Raw genomic sequence first — 24,398 nt, forward strand, 5'->3', positions numbered from 1 at the left:
TGTCTCCCCTGAAAAGGTGATCACAGGTCCTACAGATGAAACATCAGCAGTCTTTAGCCTACTAAAAGTTTTAAAGAGATTTGTGTCTTAGGGGAATTGTGGGAAAATAACATTCAAGCTGAAATGGCAGACAGTATCTTAAATCCAAATGTCTCAGTGGCTTTTCTGTAGTAGAATAGATTTAGTTGCAATCTATGGTGACTCTTATCCAGTTGTTATAAATGTTATGTTATTTTTTTATGCAAATCAACATTTATTCTCCCTTCCCCCCACACACACTTCTTTCCCTTTTGTGTTCAAACATTTTTTTTCCCTGAACAAAAATAATACAGGGATGTGTGTGGAAATCTAACTGTTCTTTTAATGAAGTTGCTTTTAGAAATGATTAGACTTGGAATTGTATTGGCATGGATCCAGCATTTCCTCCAGTGGTATAGCATTTCAATTTGCAAAAGAAGTTGTGATTTCAACCAGTCCCTCCCTCCAAACTGCCCACTGCAGAACCCCCGTTTTCCCGGTATACTGTTCCCGAGCGTCTGCTGATCCCTCAGGAACAAAATTTTGGGGAACCTTGTGGGCTGCAGCAGAAGGGGGGTGGGCGGGCAGAAAAGCCCCTCTTGGCAGCTCTGCAGATGGTTTGATATGCAGCTGGCCTTAAATTCCATGCTGAACCTAACGCATCATGCTTATTCTGGTCCACCATTGCTCTACTCATTATTAAACACTCCATGGCTATCTTTGGACCTTCAAGTCCACATTTAAAAAAGCATAATTGGAGGTAGTTATGAAATATAGACTCCAATGTTGCATCACAACCAAAACCTTGGACATCAGCATGGAATTCATCAAAATTAAATGAGCACAAAATGATGTTTTGATAGCATTGGCACCCCATTAAATTCTTTCAAGGCTGTGCTCTGTGACATTGATGGCTGCTAAAGAATATAACAAAAATGAGCTGGCACAATTACTTTGGCTGCTTCCCTGTTAGAACATTCTGCCACATTCTGCCAATTGACTTGTTTTGCCAACCTGAATAACTTTTTTTCTTATTCACCATCGCATTGTTTCTGTAGACTGGATCTTGGAATCTGCCTTACTGGCTGAACTTCAAAGTTTTGCTGCGCTGGAAGTCTTAAGTCAATTTGGTATAGTGGTTAAGAGGAGTGGAACTCTAATCTGGAGAACCAGGTTTGATTCCTCCGCTTAAAGCCAGCTGGGTGTCCTTGGGTCAGTCACAGCTCTCTCAGAGCGCTCTCAGCCCCACCCACCACACAGCATGATTGTTGTGGGAATAATCATAACATACGTTGTAAACCGCTCTGAGTGGGTGTTAAGTTGTCCTGAAGGGCGGTATATAAATGGGTTGTTGTTGTTGTTGTTGTTAAGCAAGCTCTGTCAATATATTAGAGCGTTGAACAGAGAATGTCTTGGATTTAGGGATGAAAGAAGATGCAAACAGTTGGTGTGAAGCTCCAAGTAATGACGTTCAGATCCGGAAGACATTTTGAAGCAGTGTGAATTCTAGACTAGAGCAATTGTGTGACAGAAGTTGATTGTAACCCTGGCTTTAGCCACACGTTGCCTATTCCCTTACTTAACCTCTTAACATCTTTTTATTGTTCGTGGGACTTCAGGTCAGAGCAGGGCTGTGGTTCAGGGGTAGAGATTGTGCTTTGCATTTGGGAAGGTCCTGGTTCAGTTCCTAGCATCTCAGCTCAGGTGATGCTAAAGATCTCTTCCCGAGAGCCACTGCCAATCAGAATCGACAAACTTGCCCTTTATCAAGGTCCTATCGTTGGTAAATGAATTAGAAAAGAAATTAAACCATTATGTCAAATTGTGTATTGTATCTATGAACAAATCCACTAAATATTAATTATACATTGATATAATTGAGCTCTACTCTTATTGCAACTCTATTAAAAACAAAGTTAACTCAATGAAAACAATTCAGACATCTGTTGAAAAGCAGACATTCATAACCTGTATAATTCAAGGACAACTGTACAAAAATCCCACTGGTTGGGGTGGTGCTAAAATAATAGCCTCCGATCTCACACAGTAAGCTGAGTCATGACTCATGAGTAGGGCTGAACCATAAATAAAGCTGATAAACAGAGTAGTACAATAAGCTGCTAGCTGAGCTGTGACTAGGGCCCAGCCATAAATAAAGATGATAAGCTGTATTCCAAGGTGATCTTAGTTCACTGTGTGAGATTGGGAGTTTAGCACAACCCCGACCAGTCGTTAAATTATGTAGATTATGAATGTGTGCTTTTCGACAGACTCTGTATTGTTTTCATTGAGTTAACTTTGTTTTGAACAGAGTTGTAATAATAGTAGTGCTCATCCAGGGCCATATTAACCCACGGCCGGGCCCCTAGGCTTTCAGGTATTTTGGGCTCCCTCCGGCACTTCAGTCTTTCACCCCACTACAGCCGACAGCCTGACCTCATGCGGTAGATACTAGACCATAGTACATAGCCCTAGTACATAGCCCTGTATCCATTTTGAGGGTCTCCTGAGGAATTCTATTCACAGTTTTTAAAATATTTTTATTGAGCGAGTGGAACTCTTCAGGAAAGCACATTTTGGGGATGTAATTGTTCAGTACAGTATTATAAATAATAAGTGCTTTGGCTGGTCCCAACGGCCCGAGGGAACATTCAAGCACATACTCCTGCCTTTTATTACTCTCACTTGAATATTGGAATAGAGACGTGGACAAAAACGGAACCAATAAGCAATATGGCATTACAGTATTGTAATTGTTAATTTGATATTAGATCTTTTATAGTTTAACATATAATATCTATTTTAGTAGTATATTAGGACAGATAAGAAAAGAAAAAGAGATATAAGTAGTAGATTTAGACAGCGGGTTGGAAAACTGTTGGAAGCCTGAGATAAAGGGGGGAGGGGAAAGGGTGGGGGGATATGGAAATGAGGGTATTAATTAAAAAAATTGTAATATTAAACTTTACTCACCCAATAAAAATTTTTATTAAAAAAAAGCAATATGGCATTACAGTAAAGTATATATATATATACTTTATAGCAGGGGTCATTTCGTAGAAAAAGAGCTGGAGGAACTCATTAGCATATGCCACGCCTCTTGCCATCACCGGAAATGTGTCATTAGTATAACTGATTTGCATATGCTACACCCCCTGACATCACCTATTCTGGTTGTTTTGGACCCAATCCTGGCCATTCAGGGCCGAAATTGGGTCCCAAATGGCAAAAGGGGGCTGAAAATGGCAGAAAAGGGGCCCAAAATAGTCAGGATCGGGCCACTGATGACCGGGAGAGTGATCCACCACCTGTCAGAGGCCCAATCCAAGCCATTTCGACCCCAATCCGGGCCGAAATGGGCGCAAAAATTGCCAAGAGTCAGGTGGGTGGGGCCACCTGACGTGTGACCTCTTTGGGGAACTGCATTCCTGTACCCCTTGAAATAAGCCCTGCGTATGAGAGTATATATATGGATAAATAACACACAATTTGATATAGTGGTTTAATTTCTTTTCTAATCCATTTACCAATGATTCAATCATAGTGCAGTGTTACTCAGGATCTCACCACACAAGACAAAATACACTCGAATTACATAGGTTATTCGAGTGTATTTTGTAATTCAAGTGTCTTTGAGTGTAATTCGAGTGTATTTTGTCTCGAATTACACAGGTTATTCGAGTGTATTTTGTAATTCAAGTGTCTTTGAGTATAATTCGAGTGTATTTTGTCTCGTGTGGTTTGACCCTTATTCTTTGCTACAATTTACACTGCCCTCCCCCTTTTCCCCCCTCCTTTATCAAGCTCCGTCATGATCTGTATCATTGTAAGACAGCATGTGAGTTCATTTGGAACCAACATAGCTTATATAGTTCTCCTTTCCCCCGTTTTATCCTTACAACAACACACTGAGAGGTAGCTCAGGCTGAGAGTGTATGACTGGCCCAAGGTCACCAGGTGAGCTTCCATGGCGGGGAGGGGATTCACTCCTGCGTTTCCCAGCTCTTAGCTCAACACTCTAACCACTACACCACATTGGCTAGACTAGGAATGTATATGGGCGGAACAAGGGTACATTGAAATTGTGCATATTTTTGCATCCCTAACTTGATTTGCTGGTTTTAAAAATAGAACTGAAACCATTTTAAAAGATTCAAAAGTCCTTTGATTTATTTTTTTTTTGCTCAACTTTCTTCGCCATCTCCTCAGAGACTTGGCTGCTTTTCTTTGATCTCTGTGTTAAACGCCGTACCGTGCCATATGTTTGAATCATGAAATTTCTTTGTTTAATTTGCTTAGGTGGCTGTGTTGCTTAGTTCTCTGCTGCATGGTGATACTGATCCTTGTCTTTTACTATCTGGGACTGTTGTGTGGTACCTGTGGTTTTGACAAAAATGCCACTCCCACAACGAGAGGTTGTATCTCCAACACCGGAGGAAACTTCCTAATGGCGTGAGTTCTTATTCCTTTACAGTCTCACTTGATTGATAGAACTGCATTGAAGACATTGGAGGATGGAATCCAAAGAGGAACGACAAAAAAAAAACACCTTTGAGGGCCGGCCAGTATTCACAGTGTATTGTGTAAGCTTTTGACTTTCACAGATCCGTTCCTCAGGCAGGGTATTAAGCAAACTCAACAGGGGAAAAAAGTTAAGATAAAAATGTTTAAGCTCTCTTCATTGAATTCTTAAGATGATGAAAGAGAGAAGCTTTTTAGGCATAGCATGTGGAATGTGTCTTACACTTAATGTATGTTAATGGATTCACATGGAGCTCTGGTGAATATTTTTATGTAAGGCTGCTTTATAGTTTACATAATTTAAGCTTATTCCCCGAAAATATTATGTGCGAATATGCTTGAAAATATGCATAATGCAGATTTGAGAATGGATGCAGCTGACTGTTGAGTGTTTCCATCATAGCAAGCTCAGATTTCTTGCCACATAATGGCTGATGCCACACACGTTGGATAATGCACTTTCAATGCACATTATCAATAGTTTGGGGTGGATTTTTTGTTCCGCGCACAAAAAAATCCGTTCCAAATGATCTATAAAGATGATTGGAAGTGCATTATCCAACGTGTGCGGAATCACTCAATATGTGATGCAACCTTCAGTCGTATCATGAAAGTAGACTCCGTTGCATTGAACTGGACTCTGTAGCCAGGGCATCAAAAAAGCTCATTTTCCTAGGGGACACCAGCGCCTGATCCCATGCTGCTGTGAAGTGAGCCATCCTTGCTATCAGATAACTATTTTTAAACCTGTTGGGGAATTATTAACTTTAACGAGGCGTACTAATTACAGTATAAAAAGGAGCCCTGCAGTGTGCTTTCTGAAGCGAGTTTGTTTGAAGCAGGCATTTCAGAATTCGTCTGAAGTCCCAGAAGAGGAAGAGGCAGGGGGTGGGAGGCTTGGGAAGAATTTCTGTAAAAGGCAGGAAGAAATTCCTCTGTCTTCTGATGATGTGTGTCTTGATTTGCACGAAGAAAATCGGACGTTATGCTTAATCTTTTTTAGCTTTACAGATTTTCACTGTACTTTTCATTTCATTAGTACATTTTAACTCGGCTGTTCCTCCAGAGGAGTTTGGGGTAGCATACGTAGCTTTATCTGTATTTTAAAATTGTGTTGTTGATCACTTGCTGCCTTGGGAACTCTAGGTTGGTGGAAAGGCAGCATGCAAGTGTTTTAAATAAATACTTGGCTTTATCCCCTTCACTATGAGTCTGTCTACATAAGACGCCGGGGTGTCTGTCCATCAAGTGCTGAGAGATGCAGTGTTAGCCAGGAAGTGTAGTTTTGAAAGACAGAGCCAGTAGAGATTCTCTCACAGCCCTCCACCGCCTCTGGTGTGCCAGACTGTTTCCCTTTACACAGCTTTTACCCAGCCTCTCTCTCAGCTTAAAACTTTGAATTAACCAAGCCTCAGCAGGGCAAAGGCTCCAGAAAGGGAGATGCAAGAGGTAGCGGAGAGCTGTGAGATAATCCATCTCCTCCGAAGTGATCTCTGCCGGCTCTGTTATTTAAAACTACACTTCCCGGCTCATGTTGCACCTCTTGACACGTGAAGAACACATGTCAAAAGTACTGTGTAGAGAGACTCTATTTTGCCCTTACAGAGAGAATGACTGGCCTGCTCCTTTTCTTATTGGCAATGCAAGGAAGGAACGCTGGTTTAAGACTAATCCCAGTTATTAGGAGTGTGCACTTCAAAAATGTTTGTATTACTTTTGGATTCAGTTTTTCAGGTGTGTTGTTACTGGTGTGAGATATATTTTTCTGGATATTTGGGGGGGATCTTGAAAATTTGGGACACATTATTTCTGTCATCCCCCATCATTACTCCCCCACCCCCAGAAGTAGCAGAAGTGAGGAGGAAGGGAGGAAGAGAGGAAACTGGCCCTGAACTACCATTCTGGCATTGTCCCCACTAGAGGCTTCTTCCCACTACCAGCATTAGAGGTGGCAGAGCCAGAAAGAGGTGGCCCGGCCCCTGGACTCCCTCAAGGCCCATTTCCTCCCCCTGCCACCAGGTGTTTAAAAAAAATAACGACTGGCTTTTAGATTGTGTTATACTGATATAACAGTATAGCAGTATCCGGTTCTCTGAATCCCCTGCTTTCATTTTTAAAAGTCTCTAGCCCCTTTGGTAGCAGACATATGCCTTTATAACTCCACAATGGAAAGTGCTAGAGACTTACCTTTTTTAAAATGAAAGATGGGCATTCAGAGAACCTGACAGACATATTGCTATATTGTTATATCAATAGAGCACTATTCACTTGCTGATTTTTTAAAAAATTAAAAACCACCATTGGCAGGAGAGGAAATTGCCTTCTTTACAACCAAGCCATGCTGAAGTCCAGGAACCCACTCATTCATCTTCTTCAGCTGTGACCTTAAGTCTGGGCAAGTTCAGTCCTTTCCCATTTAAAATGTAAAGAAACATGAGTGGATGGTTTTTGTGGGTTTTCCGGGCTGTATTGCCGTGGTCTTGGCATTGTAGTTCCTGACGTTTCGCCAGCAGCTGTGGCTGGCATCTTCAGAGGTGTAGCACCAGCCACAGCTGCTGGCGAAACGTCAGGAACTACAATGCCAAGACCACGGCAATACAGCCCGGAAAACCCACAACAACCATCATTCTCCGGCCGTGAAAGCCTTCGACAATACAACATGAGTGGAATTTAGCTTTACCCAACCACATCCAGCTGTTAATCAGCATCTCTCTTTCAGGAAGGAAAAAGAGAGATCAGCTAAGAGCCGTTTCCCCGGCCAGCTTTCTCTCTTTCCCTGTCTGCTCCCGTGCCTCCCCCAAAAACTTCCCGAATCCCAGGAGATAATTTTCTTCACTCCTGGAATTTCAGAAGTATTTTGGGTCACTGTGAGTATTCCTGCAACAGATAATTTGGGGTATAATTTCATCTTAAATATAGCTGAATTCACACCCATACAAGTTACTTGTGAGTATGTGCTTTATGTGTGTGTTATGTGCCGTTATGTGCCGTCAAGTCACTGTTGATCTGTGGCTCCCCTATGAATGAAGGACCTCCAAAATGTCCTATCATTAACAGCCTTGTTCCGATCTTTCAAACTGGTGGACGTGGTTTCCTTTAGTGAGTCAAGACATCTCATTTGGGGTCTTCCTCTTCTCCTACTGCTTTTCTCATTTCTCACTCCCAGCTGGCCTGGGAAACAGCTCTTAGCTGATCTCTCTTTTTTCTCCCTGAAAGAGAGATGCTGATTAACAGCTGGATGTGGTTGGGTAAAGCTAAATTCCACTCATGTTTTTTTACATTTTAAATGGGAAAGGACTGAAATTGCCCAGACTTAAGGTCACAGAATCCCAGTTTGTGGGGAGAATACTGATTTTGATTTAGCCACACACCTGCGTTTGTACATGACAGGTAACCTGAGTTAGTTTCCAACTAGGATTCTTTCATTGCGCTCCATCTGAAGAGTGTATATGGCCACAGCAACAGGCCAGATTCATGTGCGTTCAGGCCTAATGTCAGCTTGATGCGGACTCTGAAAGCAGCATCTATTTTCATCTTCATCTGCTGAGTTTGTGTAGTAGCTGTTTTGGTTGCAATGCACACACTACTCAAACACTTGTTTTCTGTAAATCCTTTGTTTTCATGTTGTGATGATATACTGGTATGTGAATTTCAGTTCGCTTTTTGGAACATGCGCTCAAGCAAGCAGGTCCTTCTTCTTGGTGTCTTTCAGGGGCGTGGGCTTCAGCTTCCTCTTCTCGTGGGCTCTGATGCTGATAGTAGTGGTCACTTTTGTGGCTGGCGGAAATGTGGAGAAGCTGGTCTGCGAGCCCTTTGAAGACAAGACATTATTCAAAGTAAGGTCCTGCCGATCGTTACGTGATATGCCACAAAACCACCACCCTCTGTACCTGAAAATCAAGTTTTCTGCATTATAGCGTGATTCTGAAATTGACCTATATGTGTGTGCACACTGATGATAATAACAGTACTTAGCATTTAGGGCATTTCATAGACTTTGGCTATTTTCACACGTCTTTACCCTTGCGCTAAATCGCTCAAAACTCACGGAACGGGGGGGCGTCTTCATGGTGCGATTTCTGATGTCACCCCATCATGATTCCGTTTTGTGGCGAGAAATCGCACCAGGAAGATACCCTCATTCCATGAGTTTTGTGCGATTTAGCACAAGGGCAGACACGTGAAAATGGCCCCTGTCTTATATCAGGCCCATAAGGTGGGTAGGTCAGTATTATTTTGCCAGTATTGCAGATGCGGGGAGGGCTGAGAGACAGAGTGGCTTGCACACGATCACCTGTGGAGTCCAGGTTACAGGTGAGATGAAAGCTGTATCTGTGCAGTGGCTGGTTTAGTCAGTTACCTGCGCACCATCTGTAAGTGGTTTGTAGTTGGGAAATAAGGAGGGAAGGGATGAGATACATCAAGCATGTTTCCAGAGGGAGAAAGAGTTGAAATTGGAAACAAGGAGAAAAATGAATCCATGGGCTTGACAGTCCTAGGAATTATTGTACGGGAAGCATTCCAGTTTGAGGGGAGGGGCTGTGGCTCACTGGAAAAGCCTCTGTTTGGTATGCAAAAGGTCCCAGGTTCAAGCCCCGAAATCTTCATTTTAAAGGCCCAGGTGGTAGGTGACAGAAAAGACCTCCACCTGAAGCCCTGATGAGCCCGTCAGTCTGGGTGGACAGTACTGGACTAAGGGTCGGATTCTGTATAAGGCAGCTTCACGTGTGTGGGTTCTTGTGCCCTCATATGCTAGTTGCAGGGAAGCAGGGACTAGCAAGTGGAGTGCTGAGGCCATACTCCAGAGGAAGCAGCCGTTGAGCAGCCAACTCCACCTTCTAACTGGTTTCTCTTCTGTGTGGCTCCGTCCCCCTCTTCTCTTTCTCTCCTCCCTGCCCCCCTCAAACTTCAGAACTGCAGCACTGAACAAACCAGGGGTGGCTGCTACCACCTGGCCTGGAACTTAAGAGCTAAGGACAAAACTAGACATGGTGCTGGATAGAGACAACCCCAGGGCAGATTTCTCCTCCCTGCCCCAGAAGAAGCTCAGTATGCGTACCTTCGCCAGCAATGTGCTGTTGAGGAAGGGCATAGAAGTAGGAAAATGTATGACAAAGCTGCCTAAATATTATGGCGAGGGGGCAGCAGCCGGAGGGCATCGTCATATCTAATTCTTCTTGCGTAAGAACTGAGGGGCCCCAGTTCAGAACCTTGAGAAGAGGATGACCACAGGGAAGACTCTCGCAGACACAGCGTCGTTGAAGCTCCCTCCATAGAAATGTGGGGAATCTTAAGTCTTGTTCTGTTCCGTTGCGTTCCAGATTCTGGACACTCCGTATATGCTGAATCGGCACTGGAAACACTACCTTTCTGGAATGATTCTCAAAAATCCAAATATTAACTTGACGTTTGAAAAAGTGTACAGGTAACTCTTTCAAGTATTTGTCTTGTAATTATATATATATATATATATATATATATATATATATATATATATATATATTTAATTCTCCTCCGTTTTGTGTGTTTGAAATTGCTTGAAAGCTGACGGGAGTGTGGGGTGCGGTAGAGTGGAAACAAGCCATCCTTTTCTTGCTCAGGGATTTTCTTCCCTGTGCAAGATGCAAGAATCACGGGGCTTTTGCAAAGCTCTGAACTGAAAAGGGATGGTAAGGGTACAAAATTCCCAGGCACTCCTGAGGCCCCCAAAATCCAGGTACCTCACGGCTTCATTCTGCAGCATGGTGTTTTTAATTGTGAGACTTCAGCCACAGCTAGAAACTCTACTAGGAATCCATAATTGCTTATTTTAACTCATTGCTTGGCTCGAAATTGTAGCAAGCCCTCTTCTGCAGCCAGAGAGCACTTTTTATGCTTCTCAGTTCAACAGAGAGCCAGTTTGGGGTAGTGATTAAGAGCAGCGGGACTCTAATCTGGAGAGCCGGGTTTGATTCCCCACTCCTCCACTTGAAGCCAGCTGGGTGACCTTGGGTCAGTCACAGCTCTCTCAGCCCCCCTCCCACCTCACAAGGTGATTGTTGTAGGGATAATAATGACATACTTTTAAACCGTTCTGAGTGGGTGTTAAGTTGTCCTGAAGGACAGTGTATAAATCGAATGTTGTTGTTGTCGTTAAAATGAGTTATGGATGCCCAGATAGGCTTTTCCCTCGCCCCCTTGTGTGTAGATTGGTGATTACCTTGTGTCTGTCTTTCAAGTGGGTGTGTGAAGAGGCAGGGGGATCCTTTCTCCATGGGCCCGTGACAATCCTGGCATGGTAGGATAGAGATGTGTATTCCCCATTCACTGTTCTGCTATACAAAAATCACTGGAAGGAGCGTTACGATCTGGGGGGAGTGGCCAGGAGTTTTCTTTTCTTGGGGAACTGAACTGCAGTGTGCAGTGTACACTGTTGTTCACTGTTGTTCACACATGCACCCACTTCCCAGCTGTAATGAGAGAGAGCTTGCCGTATGGAAGTCAACCAGCCTGGATATTATGACTGTTACAGGCTGTCTATATACAAGTAGTGTGTCATGCGCCATGCTAGAACAGGTGTGTGAAATAAAAGGGGAGACTTCTTGCTATAGAAAGGCATTCAGAGCATGGCCCCGGTAACTGGATTTATCTGCTGTGCACATTTTCACTGCTTGAATCCTATTGATTTGTGTGTGTCGGGTTACAACGTTCATCTTAAATGAGAAAACATCAGCTAGGATATGCAAAGGTATCTTACTTCTTTTTTAGCTCTGTGATCAATTAACTGTCTCATTATGAAGCTAGTTAGCGAAATGCAAGATTGACATATTTTTAAATCTCCGGTGCCTTTTTGAAGGAGATGGCTCCTCAGACGCAAAATGTGCAGGTGGCAAAATGAAAATTCCCCCTTCTCACTAGAAGGCCAGGCCACCGTTAATTCCTTTTTCTTTTTTATTCCATATGGGAATTTCAAATGTTATCCTAATTATAGTGACCTGTAGAGCCCAGATGGCTTCAGAGAGTAAACACATTCAAGGCCTATCAATATTTTACATAGTTCAGGTTTAAACAACGTGATGCCATTTATTTTAATGGCATGTTTACTATGCAAAGGAAAGGAAAGCCAGATTAGTTTTCAGCCTGAAGGGCAAATTTGATACTAGCTCTGCTAGGAAAAGCCGTCTGCAATTTTCTTCTTCATGATATTTGACACAAGGTGGAGGAGGGAAGCCGTTGTGTCTCTGTTGTATGTGAACAACCCTTCCTTCTGGATCTCACGTTTGGTAATCAGTTTTACTTATCAGGAGGCACATTTTTATACTGCAGCTGAACTCACCCCATTAAGTGCACAGTTAATTGATGACAGTTTTCACACATAACTGTAGATCCAGAGAAGTTAGCTGTGTTAGTCTGTAGTAGCAAAATAGTAAAGAGTCCAGCAGCACCTTTAAGACTAACCAACTTTATTGTTGCATAAGCTTTCGCGAGTCACAGGTCTCTTCGTCAGATGCTTGCATTTGATGAAGAAAGCTGTGACTCTCAAAAGCTTATGCTTGCATCTGACGAAGAGAGCTGTGACTCTCAAAAGCTTATGCTTGCATCTGACGAAGAGAGCTGTGACTCTCAAAAGCTTATGCTTGCATCTGACGAAGAGAGCTGTGACTCTCAAAAGCTTATGCTTGCATCTGACGAAGAGAGCTGTGACTCTCAAAAGCTTATGCTTGCATTTGATGAAGAAAGCTGTGACTCTCAAAAGCTTATGCTTGCATCTGACGAAGAGAGCTGTGACTCTCAAAAGCTTATGCTTGCATCTGACGAAGAGAGCTGTGACTCTCAAAAGCTTATGCTTGCATCTGACGAAGAGGGCTGTGACTCTCAAAAGCTTATGCTTGCATCTGACGAAGAGGGCTGTGACTCTCAAAAGCTTATGCTTGCATCTGATGAAGAGAGCTGTGACTCTCAAAAGCTTATGCTTGCATCTGGCGAAGAGAGCTGTGACTCTCAAAAGCTTATGCTACGATAAAGTTGGTTAGTCTTAAAGGTGCTGCTGGACTCTTTACTATCACACATGACTGTGTTGCTATTATTCTGAGCAATATATGTATTAGTCTCTTTTAGCTGGGATCTGGAGAACTTCTGGATTTGTGCAGTAGTGTTTTGGTCTTTCCCCCTTTGGATGGTGGATCTCTTTTCTTGTGCTGGGTCATGAACTGCTTAGACCCTGTACTCTCTTTCAAAGAAGGTGACATCAGAGGCTCCTGTTGAAGAAATACGTGGTAGCTATTACTCCTGAGAATTGGATCTCGACATGTGGCGTCTTAAACACTGTGTGGCTTTTTAGTGGTAAACGTTCCCATTTAAAATTAACTTCCCTAATAATGTGTCCTTTACATGTTTTCTATAGTGACTGCAAAGAAAACAAAGGAATTTACACTTCACTCCACCTAGAAAACCTCTTTGATATCTATGAATTTTTGAATGTGAGCATGGTAAGTTGATTTAGTTTCTAGGTGTATGTTTAGTGCAGTCCTTTTATTTGCATCTGTCAGATAACACCAGCAAAAATATGGTGATTATGCCAGTTCTATAGTCTACCTGTCCTTTTCTACAATGAAGTGGTGGGCCCGCAAGGACTTGTTGGGAAGATCTCATTTTCCCCTCTCCCACCATGTTTACTTTCCCTCTCCATAACCTCTCCCCCTTTTCCTGCTTCCGTCTCTCCTTCCCACCCACCTTTCTCTTCTCCACTGCGTTCACCATTCTCACTCCCCCCAGTAGCCTCTCCCCTGTGGCCCAGTTGTGTGGTGTAGCTGAACTGGGCCCAGTTGTATGGTAGGGATCCTGCAAGGACTGGTGAGGGGTACCTCACTTTTCCCTGTACCCCCTTCCCCACATTATTTCCTCTGTCCCTCTTCCCGGCAGACTCCATATGCTCACCTTTCCCTACTTCCTTTTCTCCTTCAAAACCACTAAACAATTGATCTGTTATCTGCCTGTAATTATTTAACATCCGTGATTCTTTATATCCATGAGTCTTTATATAAACAGTGAGTGCCCAAAGTTTGGTGACTGTTTTCCTTTTGCATTCCAGAAACACCGCTGTCAATCTCTGGCAGCAAGAACACAAACATATCTTTGTGGGACTTCAAAGGCTAACAAATTTAGGAGACATCGTCTCTTGTGGGGCAGAGTCCATTTTGTCAAGGGGGGAGGGTGAAGAGGCAATGAAAAAGAAGCGCCAGCAAAGGATCTATAATCCAAAATGTATATAACATAAGAACCGTGATCCATTCACTGCCTTTGCATTTAAATGTTGACACGCCCTGGGAAATTTTGTGGCTCCTTCTTAATGGAGATATATTGATGTCTATTGGCAGTTACCTTGCGGGGACATGTGTATTCACACACGTATGCAGTCATACCATGTAAAATAGATTTCTAAAAAAATCTGTCTGCGAATTTTCAGACATCCCCATAGTTTTACCAGGGAGTTCCAGATGGAAAGATATAACTTAGTAGGCATTACAGAGACTGGGTGGGATAATTCCCATGACTGGGTATGAGTTATTCAAGAAGAAAAGGGAGTGTCATAGAGGAGGTAGAGTGGCACTTAATGTGAGGAAAGGGCTTGATTGTAGGGAAATACCAGAGGAGAATGACAGCCCAGTGAAAAGTGTCTGGGTGAAGATAATGGAGGGAAGAACAAGCAGTTTTGTGGTTGGCGTCTGTTACAGACTGCCTGGCTAAGGAGATGAGGTGGATTCTATAAATGACATATAATGTCATTTATAGTCATTTATATATGACATAAATAAATAAATTCTGTCCTTCGTGAGCTTAATAGGGTATCCAAGAACCATGACCTTGTACATATGGGAGACTTGTTTTTTATTAAAAAAAATTTTTATTATAGTCACAAATTTGTAGACACTCCCAAAAAGCAAAATTCATCACAAAGTAAGAAATACTTACTTTCCCCCACTTCCTTAAACATCCGAGTTCAAGGTTCTTTCCCAGCTGCTAGGGACTAGCATAATAAATAACAAGATGGAAACAGTGTCAAAGGTTTCCAACAAACAATCAGGTTAAGTTAATGATCACTTCTGTTATATTAGAGATGTTCAAAGACAGTGTACTATCGTTGTAACACTAGTTAACTGCTTAGAACATCCCGTGCAGCCTAGCTGTACTACACATGTACTGACGTACAGAAATCCTGGCTCTGGAGTGAAGAACTGCTAAGTCAATGAAGCACCAGATAGCAAAACCCGATGTTCCTACTGCTTCATTCTACTATAGAATATCATCCGCCAGACTGTTTTGAGATATTTGAATATGCAGTAAGGGAATGTTTCTCCCAGCACATTAAACTTATAAATTTAATCACTAGTGTATAAGCTACTAATTCAGCTGTGGATCTTTGCAAAGGGAGAGATAGCTTTGCGGCCATTTTTCTGTGCTGGTGAAGGGGTCATACGAAACCCTGCCTCAGCTTCAAGAACACTAGATGCAGAGCCTGGGGTATCCACAAGGCCTAGGAGAGACTTTGACTTTGATGTGTGTTGGGAGACCAACTCTGCTACATGTACAGATCTGCCAAGACTCTTCCCCAAAGTCTTGTCTGGCTTCAAAAAGCTTTATTGGAAATTTCTAGTATTGTGATCTTACTAAGAGCAAAAATTGTCAAGAATAAGGCACAGTCTGATTTCATAAGCATATAACTTTCTCAAGCCGACTCTTTCCCCCACTTCCTTAAACATCCGAGTTCAAGGTTCTTTCCCAGCTGCTGGGAACAATAACGTCAGACAGGATCCACGTCCTGGGAGAGTCCCAGCTGCAACAGATAAACATAGCATCACGACTTCCAGCCCCCACCCCCAGTCTGAGGATGGCAAGATGTTGCCATCGTCTTGACATTTTGCCCCCTCAAAAATCAGCTTCCTCCGGGTTTCTTGGAGTATTTCTTATGAAAGTTCTTTAGCAGTCTAGGGGCTTGAATGTCTGTTGATTTAACCCACTCAGCCTGGCTTCAAGGAAAATCCTTCCATTGGACCAAATAATACAGGATCCCACATTTCAATGTAGAGTCTAAGATCAGTTCAGTTTCGTAGTGGGGCTGTCCTCCCACCAGCTTGCTTGTAGTGGGGCTGTCCTCCCACCTGACACTACGTGCCCAGGGTCACGCAACTTCCTGACCTGCCTGAGCCACAACTTCATTTCTCAAATGGTGGAGGAAGCAACGAGGGGCTCAGCCATACTAGACTCGATATTAACCAACAAGAAAGAGTTGGTTGATGGGGTAAAGGTGGTGGGAACCTTAGGGAGAAGTGATCACATCCTTCTAGAATTCGTTTTGTTGTGGGGTACCAAGGGAGTTTGTAGCCAAACGCACATGTTAGATTTTAGTAGGGCAAACTTTATTAATAAACAGATAGGATGAGAGTTATTTCATGGGCAAGAATCCTGGAAGAGAAAGGAGCGACTGAAGGGTGGGCTCTCCTAAAAGTGGGTCTGTTGCAGGCTCAAGCTATCGCCGTTCCAGCAAGATGGAAATGTGGTAGAGGATCTAAGAATCCAATGTGGATGAACAGAGAACTCTGTGATGAGCTAAGGAGGAAAAAAGAGATGTTCAAAAATGAAGGGAAGGAAATGCATCCAAAGAAGAGTATCTAGGGGTAGCAAGGCACTGTAGGGCAGCTGTCAGAGAGGCCAAAGCTCAGAAGGAGCTGAGACTGGCCAGTTGGGCTCACCACAACAAAAAGACATTCTTCAGATACGTGAGGAGCAAACAGAAGTTGAAGGAGGCAAAACCTCCATTGCTGAGTGAAAATGGGGAAACTCTGACAGAAGACAGAGAGAAGGCAGAAAGGCTCAATGCCTATTTTGCCTCAGTTTTCTCCCTGGCATCACGTCTGATTGGAGGGAGGTATCCGGTTGAGTGCCACAGGACTTGGTCCTTGGCTGAGAGCTTTTCAATATTTTTATAAATGATCTGGATGAGGGTGTGAAGGGATTACTCATTAAATTTGTAGATGACACCAAACTGGGAGGAGTAGCAAACTCCCTTGAAGACAGGGATAAAATTCAACGAGATCTGAACACACTAAAAAGTGGACAGATTTGAACAAGATGTGATTTAACATGGATAAGTGCCAGGTTCTCCATCTGGGTAACAAAAATGCAAGATCTTGGGATACGGATGGATGGGAAGCGACATATGAGCAGTTGGTGTGATGCAGTAGCAAAAAAGGCGAATGTATCACAGTTATTTTGGTGACCTTTTAGACCTGTGCATACAGTAGAATGTGATAGCAACACCCTGATGTGATAGAGCAGACACTTGGCACTGATTATAGAGAGGATTTTGTATCTCACAGGAGATGCCTGTACGATCAGACTTTAAGATCACAGCTTGAGAAGTCTTCCTTCTACGCTTCTGTCTTTTTAACATCCAGCCAAATGAAGAGCTCTGGTGATCTTGAAAAAATTGCACGATGCTTTATGTCAATGCGGTTGCTCCTAATAAAAAGCATCACACAGTCACTGTTTTTGAATTTTGTGTGGACCACTATGGCTCTACAATGTGTTCTGCCTTCTGGAGATACTTGCACATCTTTGAAGCTGCCTTGCAAGTAGTAGTAGGAGACCCACCCCAGCCCTTCCTCCTTTCCAGGGCTTTTTTCTGGGGAAAGAGGTGGTGGAACTCAGTGGGTTGCCCTGGGAGAAAATGGTCACATGGCGAGGGCAATCTCAACTCCCCTCTGTCTGGAGATCAGGGGGCAGGGCCACCCGCCATGTGACCATTTTCAAGAGGTTCCAGAACTCCATTCCACCGCGTTCCAGCTGAAAAAAAGCCCTGCTCCTTTCTATCGCTGTATTCTTCTGGCAAGAAGTACCTTTTTATGTAAGGGAGTATGTCACTAAATTTGCTAAATAAATAGACTACTTGAGCAGTTGACAAGGAGTAGTGACTTGCTTTCAGATGTTTGAACACTGGGATGAATAGGGACTTGGTGAGAATTATTTCTGGCTATTTTCCCCTCTTTGTTCTTTAGTATGCAGAAGACGTATCACTTAAAATCAAGCAAATTAATATCAATCTGAGCAATATCGTTTTGCTGGATGAAACGGGAAAGGAGAATCTGTTGAATTTCAGTTTCTCAGGAATAAATGAGATAAATTTTGCAGCATATCTATCGGAGGTAAGAAAATCTTTTCTCAAATGGCTGATGGAGAGAGTTTGAACACCGAAAATAGTTTAAAATATTCATGGTGGAGGTTTTTGCTTTAACTTAAACAAGATACTACATACCTGGACATTGTTATGTAGCATAGCAGTTATTCTTCCATGACACAGAGCCATAAATTGTCTGCCCATCTTCCCATCACATTTTATCCTGTCTTTCCTCCAAGGAGCTTAGGGGGGCATACTTGGTTCTCCTTTTCCCATTTTATCCTCACAAAGACCCTGGGAGGTAGGTTTGGCTAAGAGATTGTAGCTGGCTTAAGGTTTTTCAAACCTTCTGGGGAGCCAAACATCTCTTTTGGCAGGCAGAAGAACCACAAAAGGAAAGGAATGAGAGAGAAGGATAAATATGAATGTGTGCAAACGCAGCTACACGTACCTGGGCTTGGTGCTGCCATTCTGGTCAGATTTGATTAATTAGTTGCTATGTAACTGTTGATGAGCGCATACCCATAGTTCAACTCTCCGCTCTGGGGTGGGAAGCCAGAAGCATTTGTCCAACTCTAAATCACAACATTTTAAGCCTTCTGTGGGCTTCCAACAAGCCTCATGTTGAGGGCAGCTAAATTTGTTATGTGTCCATTGGGAGTGATTGAATGATTCATCTCCGCTAGAGGTGGGCATAAACCGAAATACAAACCAAAGTTTGTCATGAACTAGGCCATTGTTTGGTTCATGAACTGGCAGTTTGTTGGAGGGCATTTCTGACAAACCATGATGATTTTTAGGTCGGTTTGTTTGGTTCATCATCACTGTAGACAGCCTGATGCTGATCAATCAGTTTCCTAGACAACAGGGCGGGGAGGTGGGCTTTCTGTAGACCTTCTGCTGACCCGGAAGTGATGTATTCACGAACCTTTTTTACTTTAATGATACTGCTCATGCAGCCTATTCGGCTCTGAGCAGTGCCACACTAGAATTAGAATTAAAAGGCAAAATTTTTAATATGTAATCTGTATAGTATTAAGAATTTAATAAGATTTTTCCTTAACTGATTGGGAGAGAAACTTGGCTACTGCTAAAGTAGTACTAAAATCCACCCCTGCTAAAAGAAGCCTTAAATTATCCTCTATACTTCCTGGGTCCTGGATAAAGGGCTTGATCCAGCTGTCTCTTGCCACGTTTAGAATATTGCATTCAAATAGACAATGTTGAAGAGTGTCTATTTGGCCAGAGCCGCATTGGCAGAGTTGCTCAGAGTAGGGAACTGGGCAATTTCATGCCGGCTTGTGGTTCATGGTTTGTGAAATGCAACGAACTGCAACGAACTGCCATTTCCCCAGTTCGTGCCCATCTCTAATCTCCTCCTGATCCAGAAATACACTAGAATTAGCTGTGTCCCTGTGGGAGTAGCCTTCCTTTGAGAGATTTCAGGTGCACCTTAATTCAGAACAGTTTTAACGCAGAATGGTGGGACCCCGGTTGTCGGAAGACTGGGTCACATAGCCTCTGATTACATTAAGAATATGACTTTTTCTGTTTTGTGTGCAGATCAACAAAAGTGTTACCAAAGTGGACCTCTTGTCATTTGCTAATGACTTGGAAGCAAGTGCAGACCAGTTGGTGAGTTGTAGTGAATGAAATGGAACAGGGACTTTGGGCGGGATCTGACGGGACTTTCTGTGTAATTTGTAGCAATGGAACGGTCCACTAAAGCACAGTCTGTTATTGAGACGCTGTTGTAAACTGAGGAAAAGTTGTCCTATTCATGCTCATCTGAAGCATTCTGAAGATCTGATTAGATTACACGTTCAGTGTGAGTTGGGTTGTGAGAAACTTGCTGCGAGTTCCACATGCCTCCTGGACACGGGGTGGAATGGAATAGTGATACTCCTCCTGCCTGCACATATTCTTGGGAGTCCATTTGTGGACCCCTTATTTTAAAGGTGAATGTTGGATCCAGGGCTTTTTTTCTGGGAAAAGAGGTGGTGGAACTGAGTGGGTTGCCCTGGGAGAAAATGGTCACATGTCTGGTGGCCCCACCCCCTGATCTCCAGACAGAGGGGAGTTGAGATTGCCCTCTGCGCCACTTGGCGGCGCAGAGGGCAATCTCAACTCCCCTCTGTCTGGAGATCAGGGGGCGGGGCCACCAGACATGTGACCATTTTCAAGAGGTTCTGGAACTCCGTTCTTCCACGTTCCAGCTGAAAAAAAGCCCTGGTTGGATCTCACATTAAGCATGAGTTGGGTTGAGGTTTCTGCAAACCCAGCTCACGTCTAATGTATCTTCTAATCCTTCTCTGAAAGGAACAGGTTCTGCAATAAAATATTATGGGTTGGATCCAGGGGAAAAGTTTATGGGCGGAGTCAGCAGAGTAGATTTTATTCCCCTTAGTCCAAAGCCTTCAGTTTGTCCTTGTGGGGAAGCAGAAATCTCTACCCTTCATCCTTTCAGTGGTGGGAGCTGGAAGAAGGGGGAAGTGGGGCAAGATCCATTCTGCCAATTCTTCTGTGAACTCTTCTACTGGACTCAACTCAAATCTCGTTGTCCCGTGAGGTAGTTAAGTATAAACTTTCTGAGTAAACTTTGTGATAATTTAAACATGTTATTTCTAACATTATAACTTCTACCAACAGAGATAAATGGCCTTGCATCAAAGAAATCTTACAAATTATTCAGTTGATCCATATACCATAAATCACAGTTATTAACTTGTATTTCAGATACCATAGAGAGAAATGGAATGAATGAATACAGACACAACAGGTCACTTATTCCTGGAAGGCTGTTCCTTTTTCCTGGAAAAAGTTCATAGCCTTCACCAGGAACCCTTCCTGGCATTTATTTATTTATTTACTTTTCTTTATTTACTCTCTTTATAGTCATCCTTTCTCACTGAGGCACAAGGCAGATTACACACTGCAAGTCAATGCAATCAATAGGATGAGATGTACAATAAGCAAAGTAATAGGAACAGGATTACAGCACTCTGAAATGAAGCAGGAAGCATTTGACACGATATGTTAAACCATGTAGAAAATGGTATCATGTAAAAACAAAGCAGTGACAGCAGCAGATAATACAGTAGTGTGGTTCACAGTTCTGTTCTCATAGCTGCAGTGCGGACCTCTGCAGAAGAGATGCCTTAAGTTCCGCCCCCCCCTCCCCCGGTGTGATCCTAACTGCCACGGATCTTACTTAAGGGGAAGCCACTCTGCAAAGGACAGGTGACACAGGCTGTTTAGGGCAGTAGCAGGATTCTTAAATGATTACTATTGTGTACTGAGCGTGGAGCTCAGAATGATTGCAGCCCAGAGTGATTGCAAGCCAGAACAGACCCATGACAGCAGACTACTACTACACACAACAACGAAGCTGAACAGAAGCCCTCAATATATACAGATAAACCCCGCCCCAAGAATAGCTAGCAGCCAGTAAGAACGTGTACTTTACAATACCATCATTTGCATTAACTATATACAGTGTATTATACAGGCAGGCCACTGATTGGTCTTTATTTGAGAGGACTGATTGGCTCCTGCCTTCAGAAAGTACCCAATGAATGTGCAGATAGAATAACCAATGAGATTGCAGGCATTTGGAACCCTGGCATAACCTGAAGCTTAGTGCATAACAGTGAATACATTCAAAACAGCAATCACCATAGAGGCCTTGTTTGGCCTAGCGCAGCCCAATACACAACAGTTACTTTACATAAAACTTGTACCACTTTCCATCTTGGAAAGGGGGGAAAAAACCCTTCAAACTGCTATCAGTCAAGGGACAACAATTTATTGTGTATACCCAGTCTTTGTCGTCATCCCCACACCTCCCACCCTGGAGGAACTGGTTATATTTCAAAGTTGTTTGGACGGATGATCAACCCTGGTAAGCCTGCTTCCAGCTGCTGTCCAAGTGCTTGGCCAGCATGCCTCCTCTTCCTACGTGCAGCTGTTTCAAGATCTCAGTGGAGGGCGCCACTGTACCTCCCAAAGCAGCGGCAAAAGAATCACAGCTAGGCTAAGATAAACGCTTATCCCGGTATCAGAGTGCAAGCAGGAGATTTCCTGTGCTTTGCTGTTCTGCATTGCAAAGAACAGCAGCACTACCTAGTTAGCAGGTGAGAAAAGCATCTTAATAGAAACCTACAGATAGCAAAAGGCATTAATGTGACATTTTTCCCTGTCTTTCGTGCGCTAGTTCTCCGTGCTTGGAAAAGGAGCATAAGTTAGTTCTTTATATTTGCAGCCCAAAGGAGCATTAGAAAATGCCTTGAAAGGACATGCAAACAATATCCGGATGATACATAACCAACAGGTGATTCCATTGGAGCAAGCAATGGTAAGAAACTTACATTTTCAGCTGAAAAGGATCTTGGTTGCTAGGGCTGAGACACCTAGGAGAGCCACTGCTAGGCTTAACCAGATCCTTACGAGGATAGATTCATATATTTGCATTAAAAAGACTTGAGGCTGCTGGTAGCGCAGCACGTTGAAATGCAGTGGGCTGTGCCCTGTTCTCTCTACGTGAGGGCTGGAATTGTCTGTCTGTTCGGCTGTGATCAGATATTAAGACCTGCACCATGTAGCTGGTTCCCATGGACCCATTCTACTGGCAGAGGTGCATCAGCGTGGGATTTTTCTGCTGGGAGGACCATGCCTCCACTAATGGACTGGATCTGAGAGAGCCCAGTCCCTGTCATGGTGTGTAGTCCAAAACTTACTTTTGATTGGGGGTAATAGCAAAGTCACAAATCTTCAAAAAGAAGGGTCCAGATAACCTGCTTCTGAAAACAGTGGCTGCTTCCACACACATAGGATAATGCACTTTCAATGCTCTTTAGTGATCATTTGGAACTGGGCTTTCATGTGTGAAATAAAAAATCCACTTCCAAAGGATTGCTAAAGTGCATTGAAAGTGCATTCTCCAACGTGCGTGGAAACAGCCAGTGATTTACCTTGTCCTGTACTTATAAATGCATTCAACTGCTGATGTTTTTTATCACGATTGTGTGTGTTTTATTTTCCCTCTCTATCCATCCTACACATAAACATAAACCTGGATCTCCTGCTGAAAATGATGTCCCTGTGCCAAGTTGTCTATCTCACTGCTCCTGATAAATATCTTCAATCCTTGAACATTTGTCTCTCTACCCTACCTATTGTATTTTTATCCTTCCTCCAAGCATCTCCAAGTGGTATAGCTGGTTCTCCTCTCCCCACTTTATCCTTACTACAAACCTGTAGGTTAGGCTGAGAGAGGGACTGGCCCCAAATCACTTAATAAGCTTCGTGGTTGAGTGGGGATTTGAACCTGGAATTCCTCGCCGTCCTAGTTGGACACTAACCACTATAACATGTTGTCTCCAAATATTTCTCGACCCAAGGATTGGCCCTGCTCTCATTTTGGTGCTACTTCAGAGTGGCACCCCCATGCCCAGAGACAATTACAACTAAAACAAGAAGCTATCAGTGACTTAACTAACAGCTAAACATAAAGACAGGGACTGCCAGATGTGTCACACACGCACACACTTCAATTGCCTGCCTTTTCAAGATGTTAAAAGAGCAGCAAGAGAGATTTTGAAGTGTGGGTTTTTAAAAAAAAATATTGGTGGTTTTCATCCCCTGAAAGATCTAGTCCAAAGCAAGGTATCAAATAACTGCAGTCCACCTGGTTGCAAAAATTCTCCTTTAAACCACAGTTCGGATTACAGCTTTCCCAGATATATTTTAAGAACTTTTGTTTGGATAGCCCTCCCATACCTGTAATGGTGCTCTCAAGAGGAAGAGATGTAGTAAGGGGGTGGGGGTGGCAGCAGGGCTGCTGGGCAGTGCTGGCATATGGTATCTTGCTGCACAACTAATTTCACCCCCCTCCCGCCCCTTTGCTTCTTATTACTTCACAATGCATGTTCCATTTCTACATGAAATCCTTTCTGAAAAGCATAGCCATTCTGTGCCTCCCCTCCCTCTTTGGTTGCTTGTCCGCTTTGCCTGCTGTCCCTCTCCTAATTAACTCTTAATCATTCTCAATCTTCTTTTTCCAAAAACTGACTGTCAAGAAATATGTTAGAGCGAGGGTAAGTGCTTTTCCTTTCTTATGCTGCAAGCAGATGCCTGAATTGCTGTGCCCATTTCGTTGACTCCCTTAAGTATAGGATGTCGTCTCTGTATATAACACTTCCCAGACTAATACTCGCCAAAAAGACCTCACGGAGCTTGCAATCTAAATCTGAGGCAACAAATGCAGTCAGAGGTAGCAGGATTAATCGTACCCAGGGGTCATTTAGTAGAAAAAGAGCTGGAGGAACTCATTAGCATTAGCATATGCCACACCCCTTGACATCACCGGATGTGTGTCATTAGCATAACTGATTGGCATATGCCACACCCCCTGACATCACCTATCCTGGCTGTTTTGGACCCAATCCTGGCCATTCAGGGCCGAAATTGAGCCCCAAAGGGCTGAAAATGGCCGAAAAGGGGCCCAAAATGATCAGGATCAGGCCACTGCTGAGCGGGAGAGTGATCCACCACCTGTCAGAGGCCTGATCCAGGCCGTTTCGGCCCCAATCCAGGCTGAAATGGGCCCAAAATGGCCAAGAGTCAGGTGGGCGGGGCCACCTGCCATGTGACCTCTTTAGGGAACTGCCGGAACTGCGTTCCTGCACGTTCCCCCTCGAAAGGAGCC

At 43.4% G+C, this 24,398-nt stretch overlaps 1 protein-coding gene across 1 annotated transcript in view; it reads left to right on the forward strand.

Annotated features, from left to right (window-relative positions):
* PROM1 (prominin 1) overlaps positions 1–24,398 on the forward strand; it is a 114,817-nt gene that overhangs the window by 74,819 nt on the left and 15,600 nt on the right. The window contains exons 14-21 of the mRNA XM_054999362.1: positions 4,318–4,470; positions 8,252–8,375; positions 9,861–9,964; positions 12,923–13,007; positions 17,574–17,720; positions 19,256–19,327; positions 21,954–22,046; positions 23,770–23,787. Coding sequence (XP_054855337.1) covers positions 4,318–4,470; positions 8,252–8,375; positions 9,861–9,964; positions 12,923–13,007; positions 17,574–17,720; positions 19,256–19,327; positions 21,954–22,046; positions 23,770–23,787 — 796 coding nt within the window. The remainder of the gene's footprint in view (positions 1–4,317; positions 4,471–8,251; positions 8,376–9,860; positions 9,965–12,922; positions 13,008–17,573; positions 17,721–19,255; positions 19,328–21,953; positions 22,047–23,769; positions 23,788–24,398) is intronic.

This window comes from Eublepharis macularius, chromosome 15, assembly GCF_028583425.1.
Source record: "Eublepharis macularius isolate TG4126 chromosome 15, MPM_Emac_v1.0, whole genome shotgun sequence".
NCBI lineage: Eukaryota > Metazoa > Chordata > Lepidosauria > Squamata > Eublepharidae > Eublepharis > Eublepharis macularius.